The sequence below is a fragment of the Festucalex cinctus genome, chromosome 1 (genome assembly GCF_051991245.1).
Source record: "Festucalex cinctus isolate MCC-2025b chromosome 1, RoL_Fcin_1.0, whole genome shotgun sequence".
NCBI lineage: Eukaryota > Metazoa > Chordata > Actinopteri > Syngnathiformes > Syngnathidae > Festucalex > Festucalex cinctus.
The window spans coordinates 24143746-24153656 of NC_135411.1; the positions used below are offsets into that span (position 1 = coordinate 24143746).

At 37.6% G+C, this 9911-nt stretch overlaps 1 protein-coding gene across 1 annotated transcript; it reads left to right on the forward strand.

Annotated features, from left to right (window-relative positions):
- On the forward strand, positions 1–9870 carry LOC144020695 (uncharacterized). The gene is made up of 13 exons (XM_077524424.1): positions 1–193; positions 1319–1456; positions 1549–1606; positions 3800–3872; positions 4054–4157; positions 4222–4305; positions 4777–4848; positions 4945–5007; positions 5191–5281; positions 6859–6906; positions 6994–7093; positions 7213–7314; positions 9389–9870. The coding sequence occupies exons 1-13, from the start codon at positions 153–155 to the stop codon at positions 9402–9404; spliced, it is 990 nt and encodes a 329-aa protein (XP_077380550.1). The 5' UTR covers positions 1–152; the 3' UTR covers positions 9405–9870.
- Positions 9871–9911: the final 41 nt, after the last annotated feature.

A 9911-nucleotide genomic window follows, 5' to 3' on the forward strand; every position in this document is an offset into this window, starting at 1 on the left:
TTTATTTCTCACACTTTCCTGCCTTTCGCTTTACTTGCAGGAATGAAGCCACGGCAAGTGCCTTGTGTTTGTACACTTTGGACCATTTGGACTCATTTGGGATTATGTGCGTGTGAGTGTATTTGTGTGTGCGTTTGTCTTCTGTTTCCACGATGAGTCTGAAGAACAGGAAATTCTCACTGGACAGCTCTGTGTAAGTATGTTACATAAGGAAGTTACACTCTAAACGCGAAATAATCACTGCAGCAAGTACACTTCAGTTGTTAACTTTTTAATGTAACACATTTGCATTTATGCTTCATTATAAACTTTTATTTGGTGCAATTTTTTTATTGAATGTATGAACAACACGTTTTTAATTGAAACATTATTTCAGTACGTATTTTTAACTTCCGGTATTTAAATGCAGCGTAAATATTCAAACCACGTTAGTGTTTTACATCCATCCATCCATCCATTTTCTTGACCGCTTATTCCTCACAAGGGTCGCGGGGGCTGCTGGCGCCTATCTCAGCTGGCTCTGGGCAGTAGGCGGGGGACACCCTGGACTGGTTGCCAACCAATCGCAGGGCACACAGAGACGAACAACCATCCACACTCACACGCACACCTAGGGACAATTCGGAGCGCCCGATTAACCTGCCATGCATGTCTTTGGAATGTGGGAGGAGACCGGAGTACCCGGAGAAGACCCACGCGGGCACGGGGAGAACATGCAAACTCCACCCAGGAAGGTCCGAGCCTGGACTCGAACCGGAGACCTCAGAACTGGGAAGCGGACGTGCTAACCACTCGACTACCGTGCCGCCCTAGTGTTTTACAATAATAATAAATATACATTTTAGAATAAAACGATCTTTCTTAAATTTGTGGTTGGGCCAACTACAGTATGCTACTGTAATGTTGGTCATGATGTTGGGTCTTGATATTAAACGTTTCTTAGGACGGCTGCTATAGCTGAACATGAACAACTTGCTGAAAGTGAAACTTATAACAAAAAAAGATTTCACAATCTGCCAATCAGATTCTATATCAGGGTTGGGCAACTTAATGGGCAAACGGGGCCACGATTTGTATCAGTCAGTACTGGGTGACCACATTGAACTGTGCACCATCTTTGATTTATCAGTATGGATAGTTTTTAACCCCTGGTTGGATCAAAATATTGACCCAAATTAATATTTAATCTGGTATGCATGCAAATATTTAGCCACTTATAATTAAGTCTCAGAGTTTCACAATGACTGTTTTGTCCAATTTTCCCTTTTTATAAGTCATGATTTACAGTAACAATCTTCCCTTTCTCATGTCTGCTTAGCTCCCAGGATCCAACAGGACTCATCAGCTGCCGCAGAGCCTCCATCCATAAACTTAAGAAATACAAAACAAACCTAGAGGATTCTGAACTGGATATCCAGGAAATAAATCCAAACTCCAACGGCACTGCAGCCGCCAGGTAGACTCCACGTGCATTCACAAGGAAGCTGGCATGTCTCATGTCACGCCATGTGTAAATTTTGTTTCCTTATCTGCGTCTTGTGTCCTCAGAGAGAAGACTCCCACGGAGGAGAGCATTGATCGGCCAGATGGGCTCATCAGCAAAAATGTAATTCCTGTTTCTTTCAGTCTTATTATGGCAACTTTGCCAACATGCGTTATTCAATATCCTGATTATAGACTCTTCATTTTGGCACACCTGCACATTTGATTTGCAAACCAGACAGATGGGTCGAGTCATTCGTAGATGAGGTCAAAGTAAAGATGGCTGACTGGTTCCTTCTGCGCCAGCATTACACTCATCCATTATTTTATTTATTTATTTTTTTCAAAAGGGCGTGTGCTCAAATATATTATTTTTCATTCATTATCAAACCAGATAATAGAGTAATCTGCCGATAATTATCGAGAATTTGATTTCATACAGATACACCAGATAATAAAGAAATCCAGCAATAATTATAGACATGACACGTTGGCCCATCGGTTGTGTTTGTGGCTCTTATCAATAAAATTCAGCTTACATACATTGAAAGATTGTGCAAAGTCTATACAATGTTTCAATGTATTTGTTAGACTTATAATAGGACTCAAAAGCATATTTGTATTCAAGTTAATTTTGCAAACAATTATCGGCTTAATTATTGGTTATCGACATTAGTGCTTCTAAATTATTGGTATCAGTTGAAAATAGCATTATCGTGCATCCCTACTTTCAACATACTTGTAGGCTAAATGCCACAAACATCGCATATTTTCCCATAATTCCATGCGTGAGTCAATATCCTGTTGCAGTATGGGAACAAATTGACAAACCTAAATCATGCACTGCATGCATAAATCATAAAAGTTTTGAAGAAATATCTTTTTTTTTTTAAATTAATTTTCGAACATACACGTGGCCCGAATGCTTAAAAAAAAAAAGTTCCCCCCCACTTGCAAGTAATTCCCCATGGAATTATGGGAAAATATTCTATGCTTGTAGCTCTCAAGGTTGAGGTGTTGAGGACCAAAATGCAGCAAGCAGTCCGGGAAGACAGGTGTGCTCACAAAATGTTTCATGAACAAAACATAAGAAAACTAGGCTCTTGAAACTATCAACATTTTGTCAAAACCAAAACAAATTTAAAGAAACAAACACCTAGACTAGTCTTACATAAACAGGATTACCAGGACGAGGAACAGAAACTAACAAAATGAGCCAACAAGAACTGAACAAAAACCAGGAACTAAATAAAGCAAACAAAGCAACGAGACAATTAGCACCACCTGGACACAACACAGATGGCTGATTGGTAGACACAGGGACTGACAAACAGGTGGACACAAAACCATAACGAGAAAGACACGAACCACAAGAAAACAAGAACTAACATGAAGCAAGACTAAATACCACACTAAACAAATATGGATCATAACAGTAGCATTTAGTCTACCAGTACGTTCAAACATATTTGCGAATATATTTGAAGGTATTTGCAAGTACGTTTGAACGTATTTAAATATGCCGAAACGTACTCGCAAATATGTTTGAACGTACTCCCCAGTCAAAAATGTCTCATGAACATTTCCGTATGTGAGTATAAACTGTGTATATATATATATATATATATATATATATATATATATATATATATATATATATATATATATATATATATATACATATATTAGGGGTGTGAATTGCCTAGTACCTGACGATTCGATTCGTGTCACAATTCGATTCGTATCACGATTACCGATACGAATTTATAAGTCGATTTGTTTTCATTCAAATTTAGAAAATACTAATCAGTAAACTTGTAGAGTGTAAGATTTGTATGAAAATGTATTATTTATTTATCTGAAATTTCAGTCTTATAGAGGTTGTAATCTGTTTCATGTTTGAACAGCATTGAAATAAAATATTAAGGCTTAATGTTCCGTTCATATAACATTCTTTCATGCTAAGGTGTGAACCCTAACCCGAAGTAAGACGTTTTGTTGAATATTTTTCCATTAAGAATGGAAGTTTAAAAATCGATCAGCCGCCTATTGAATCGATTCGAGAATTGCGCAATGTAGTATCGCGATATATTGCCGAATCGATTTTTAAACACCCCTAATATATATATATATATATATATATATATATATTACTTTTTTTTTTATTTCTTACATTCAACATCAACCACAATTACAATTACAACCCCAAAAACAAAACATATTATAAATGAATACCTCTCTGACAATCAATCAAAACTGAACATGAAGCCTAATGTGGCGAGTGAGTGTACATAATGCAAATGTATTTTTTTTTCAGAGTTTCCATAAACACAACAAAAACTTCCACAAACTCTTTCAAGAAATTACTGAAGGAGAGAACCTGACACACAGTGAGTCGTTTCCCCCCCACCCATTTTTTTGTATTGCAGTGATTTTCAAAATGTCGCAGCCTCTCAGTGGTAGTAAAGCTTAGCACATGCTATACAATATTCATATTACACTGAAGGTTGTAGCTATGCATACCACCTGTTTAAACATTTTTAATACAATGCAAAATTTGTTTTTCCACAGCCTTCACTTGCGCTCTGCAAAAGGAAGTGATTTATCACGGAAGACTTTACATTTCGGAAAATCACGCGTGCTTTTTCTCGTCCGTGCTGCTCAAAGAGACCAAGGTAAGCGTCGTAATCAATTTACCCGATCATGCAGTGATCCTGAGCAGGCTTGTGGATGTTTCAGGTGGCGATCCACAAATCTAACATCCAGGAAGTGAAGAAACAGAATTTGTCCATGCTGTCGATACAAACTACTGATAACGAGAAGGTCAGAAAATGATTTTCCATCCCATTTTAGGAGTTAAACGCTGGTTAAGGTAGACTTTTTAGTACGGCAGTATTATTAGTTATTAGTTGTTTTTCTGCAAAGGATATAAAGACTATATGTAAGTGACTGTTGTATTATTTGTCTGTGTGTTAATAGCTGTAGCTTAGCCCGTTAGTCCGTACTATGTTAACAATTATCTAGTGGACGGAGGCTATGTAGTTGTTTAAAATGCACAACATGTAATTAGTGGCGATAAACAAAGTTCATATTTTGTTCACTTAACTGCACATTTGAAACGCACGCTCATAAAAGTCGTACACTTGAAAGCTCTCAGTTCATTAAAGCAGCATTGATGCGTCTTCAAGGAAGTAATTTAGTGAAAAACAAAAACTGCCGTTGTGCAAACAGGAATAAATCCAATTAATTTCCTCATTGTTGATCAGTCATCTCATACTTTGTTTCTTCCCTCAGTACCTTTTTATGTATTTGAGGAACCGTGAGTTGTGCTTCAATCAGCTCCAGAATGTCTGCTTACATACACAAGTGAGTGCTGTACATTATAGCGTCATACCATAAATATAGGATATTGTTATTATTATTTCCTTTTTTTTTTGTAATGCTGTTTTGGTGACAACACAGGGAGACAGTGCCAAAAGCAGCCCTTACGGCTCCTCTGCAGAGAATGAAGCCGACTCCAATATGGTGAGTTTCATGTTGCAATATGATGTCATCTTATGAGTTTCAACAAGAGGAGAGTCACGATTACAAATTACAATCCCAGGTGACATTTTCCCCATAGAAAATAATGGAACTAGTAATAATATGTATGACGTTAGTGGCTCTACGGTAATCAATGGTCTACTTGTCCACATGTCCAAACCACAGGTCTCCAGTCATTCCAGCAACGATGACAGTGTGGATCACGGAAGGAGCGCTTCTTATCTGGATGAAGACATCCCGCAATTAGACAGTCAAGGTAAGACAGGAAATGTTCGCTACTTTATTGAAGATGGTTCTATCAACTCGAGACGTTCTTCCAAATGTGGTCCTGTTCAGAAATAGCAAGCTTTCTTATGATGGAACCCAGGGGCAGCAAAGAAATTTTAAAACAGCAGGGGCCCCAATATTGAACCCTGTGGGACGCCATATGACAATGGGGCAGGACTCAGAGCAATAGGATCTCTTAATTTATTGTTTTTACTGTCTTTGTTTTTGCATGGCAATTTTTTTTTTACTGCACTTTGTATGCAGTAATGGTTGTCTTTTTTTTTTTTTAATAATAAAAGTGAGTTGAGATTATAGTTTTGACAGTTTACGAAATGTACTTGGATCGTTACTAAAAGTACTGATAAGATTGCCTAATTTTCCAAATTTTTGCTTGATTTTCACATGAAACAAGTAGCATAAAAAGAATACCAATGTCAAAATTTGAGTATTTTTAGCACTAAAAAAAAAAAAAAAAAAAAAAAACAACTTAAAAACTAAAGCCAGTCAGATTCGGCGACACCTCCTAAAACATTGGAACGTTCTTGGCACCAAAATGTGTGACTATTGGGATATAGGCTCCCTCTAGTGGTATGTGAAAGAATCGCTTAACGTTCAAATCGTGCATAATGGTTACAGTGGCATTTATTTATTTATTTATTTATTTATTTATTTATTTATTTGTATTTATTTATTTATCTTTACTGTACATTTGTTCAGGACAGTTCGAGTACAGTCCATTTTCATTTAATATCTGAAAGTGATACTTGACTCTTTGAACCATTTTCAGCAATGAAAAGTTAATATTTTGTCCAGAATTAATTTGATAAATTCATTATTTTTCATGTACAATTAATACCTCTAATTATTTATTTATTTTCCACTTGCTGCCGACTGATGATGACATCACATGTGCTGAGGAAGTAGGTAACGACCAATCATGGTTCACCTGTTTTCTGGGGTTGGTCAGCAAACTGAGCCATGATTGGTCATTACCTACTTCCTCAGCGCATGTGATGTCATCTTCAGCCGACAACAAGTACAAAAATTACTTCTTCAAGGTATTAATTCTGCATGAAATATAATGAAGTTACTACATTAATCATAGACAAAATATTAACTTTTCACTGCTGAAAATGGTTCAACGAGTCAAGTATCCCTTTAAAAAACATTTTATGTTCAATACATTTTCATTGAATACATTTTTTTTAGTTATTTTTTTAGTGTTGTGATTAGCTATTAGCTTTTTTTTTATTGAATGACCCATTTTCTTGGCAATGGGATTTTTTCCCCCCCTCCATGTATGTTTTTCGCATACACTACAGTGTTGTGTAGTAGTGACTACGCGATCTATATCTGTGACTTTGCATCCCAGGGAACAGATCACATTATTGAATTGAACATGTTTACTAAATCCTGTTTTAACACTTTCCAGAATGTTGTCAAATCTACATAAAGAGCAAGCTGATATTGTAACGCCAATATACTGTATCATAATAGTGTATAATGCATTTAACATCTCTCAATGTTACAAAATCATCCTGATCATTCTTATTTGTGCCTTGGCAGGTCCCCCTCAAAGCATATTTACAACAGAAGAGGCAGACGGCGGCGTGTGTAAGGCCTTTAAGTTCTTTTCAATCAGCCAACATGCAGGCAAGGAGGAAACATTCATGCAGTGCAAAATTCATTTGTCTCAATCAGTGTCATCGCAGCTTTGGAAAATATCGGAGGACGTCACATCGTATTTCTTCCTCAGACAAAGAGGGAATTTTAGCACGGTCTTCTACATCTACTTGTTATTGTAAGTTGCCCATTGTTGAGCCTTCAGCCACTGTAGCTACTTTTAGCAACAAGTGTCGACTTGACAGTTCAGCTTGACTTGACGGATACACGAAAAGTTATCCAAATTTCTGCTTTCAGGTTGGTGCTGCTGCTGTTGGCGTCAGGCTACATCGGGCTCAGGATGATCGCGCTGGAGAGGCAGCTGAACATTTTGAGCGAGCTGTCCTCGCACCACGGAAAGTGAGTTCACACGCGCGCGCACATTTGGGTAAGCTCGTGCTGGTATTGGCTCAAACCGGTTTAAAACCATTACTGCCAAGATCAGATTAGGGGAAAAGAAGGAAGGGCATAGCTGTCTGTCTACCTGTTTGCCACTGAGGCTAAAAAAAAAAAAAAAAAAAAAAGCAAGTGATTACATTCCACCACAGTCGCACCCAAGTGTGTTCGCAAAGTCAAAGTCGTAAACTGCTCAAATATTTTACACTGCTGGGAAAATAGTAGTGTTGTTCCGATACCGTTTTGGCCCGCGATACCGATACCGATACCGATACCCAGCTTTGCCGTATCGACCGATACCCAGCTTTGCCGTATCGGCCGATACCATACCGATACTTAAGGGTTTTTTTCCTCAACATGAAAAAGCTGTCCTGCCATTGGTTCAGAACATTCAAGGGCCAATAGGATATCTTAGATCGGCATGCAGTGAACATGTCACATACCAGTGACACAAGATGCTGCATCCAAAATCCTATATTAGCGTTGGAATTAATGGTATTGGCATGTTACTTGTGAGTAGTCACCTCTGCCGATACCAGTATCGGTATCGGAACAACACTAGAAAATAGTCATGAAACTTCATGTGTGTGCTGTAGTAAAGCAGGTCATTTCATAGAAATAGTGAAGAAAGAATCAATTTTGCCATTGACGGCCACTTACGATGGAAATGCAGGATATCAAATGGAAAACAATACTAAGTTAGAAAATATGATCAGTGCAAGATCTGTGACGACTCAACCGGACTTTAATCCACTTCATGTCACAATCATCGTTCAAAAATGCAGTATGACAGCACACAATTGTGCCACATGCATCATCTGGAGTAGTTCAGAATTCATATTTATATGGCAAACACATCCAAAATGTAAGTAAAGAAATATCCTAAAACTGAATCCAAAACTGACGTTTTTCTCTATCAGGTCAAGTAGGGGTGTGAATTGCCTAGTACCTGACGATTCGATCCATATCACGATTCATAGGTCACGATTCGATTCGATGCCGATTAATCCCGATATGAATTTACAAGTCGATTGTTGCAATTTTTTTTTACCTCAATTTAGAAAATACCATTCAAGTAAACTTATACATGTACACTGTAAGATTTGTATGAAAATGTATTATTTATTGATCTGAAACTTCAGTGTTATAACTGTTCGCTTCTGTATTTAACAAACAGGTTGTAACCTTTTTCATGTTAGAACAGCGTTGAAATAAAATATTAAGGCTTAATGTTCCATTAATATAACATTCTTCCATGCTTAAGGTGTGAAAGTTAGACGTTTTGTTGAATTTTTCCATCAAAAATGGATTTTAAAAAATCGATTCGGCTGCCTATTGAATCGATTTGAGAATTGCGTGCTGTAGTATCGCGATATGTTGCTGAATCGATTTTTTTTAACACCCCTAATGTCAAGGTAATTTTTGTAAAATCATATATCCTGTTGGGCGGCACGGTGGATGACTGTTTAGCACGTCCGCCTGGGATAGGCTCCGCCGCCCCCCGTGACCCTTGTGAGGAATAAACGGTCAAGAAAATGGATGGATGGATATATATCCTGTTCTATTCAAAAAATAAAATACTGACATACTATTATGGCAAAAATAGATATGACTGCAGTTAATTTACAAAGGATACTACTACCTCTTAATTCCTACTATGCTAGCTTTCTGGTTGCAGATATTAATAGTGCTGACCTATCAGGAGCCGAACACACCTCTCACCGCCTGCACAAACAAGTTGCCACGTAGCTGTAGTGTAGATGAGTCAGTCCAATCGGAATCGGCTCTTCTTACTACAGTCTTAATCAGTTACATTTTGCTTAACTTTGACGTGCTAGAAAAAGAAAAAAAACTGACAGCAATATTGGAATCAGCATGACAATTTTTTTCTTTTCAAATTGCTCCCCAGTGTAATTTTAAAAACAGCTCAAATTGGCTGTGCTTTAACTAACTGTTGTGTAAATTGGCATTGTGCTAGAAAGCAGAATTATCCTCATCCTGCATCAATAATTTTACTTGTGCTTGTCTTGTTTCAAAGCCATCAAGAAACATAGCCAGGAGCAACAACCATCATAATTTTCTCAAGATTCCCTGTGCACTTCATGCAGAGTGGTTTGCCTTTCACGAAACTGCATGTGACGGATCAAGCTGGCCTAAAAAAGAAACGAGCACAATCAAGAACACAAAATAGTGCTTTTACTTGTACTGGGCTTTTGTTTTCTTCAACAAAATTAGAGTAAACAGTCAAAAAAGAAATGTGTTTGTACGAGTAAACAGTCGAAAAAAGAAATGTTGTTTATAAGTCACGTGATAGTTGAACGGCGGAAATGAGCATCCCCCCCCCCCCCCCCACCCCTCTTAGAAGACAGAAGTTATCCAGTAGAGGGCAGTGTTTCCATCTTAACACGAGTATCACGAGGTTAAAAACCACTTAATTTTCCACCAGTTTATCAATTCCAAGTCATTTTGTTATCTCATCTGTTGCCCCAAATTGTAAATAAATAACTTTGTTACATTCTGCTTATTGGGAGTGTCTCACTTACTTCTCAAGTACGAACAAA

Excerpts from the sequence above, each read along its gene's own strand:
- LOC144020695 (XM_077524424.1), top strand. The coding sequence starts at position 153 with ATGAGTCTGAAGAACAGGAAATTCTCACTGGACAGCTCTGT. Across the intron at positions 194-1,318 it reads TTCTCACTGGACAGCTCTGT|CTCCCAGGATCCAACAGGAC; the intron begins GTAAGTATGTTA and ends ATGTCTGCTTAG. Across the intron at positions 6,907-6,993 it reads AGAGGCAGACGGCGGCGTGT|TGTCATCGCAGCTTTGGAAA; the intron begins GTAAGGCCTTTA and ends TGTCTCAATCAG.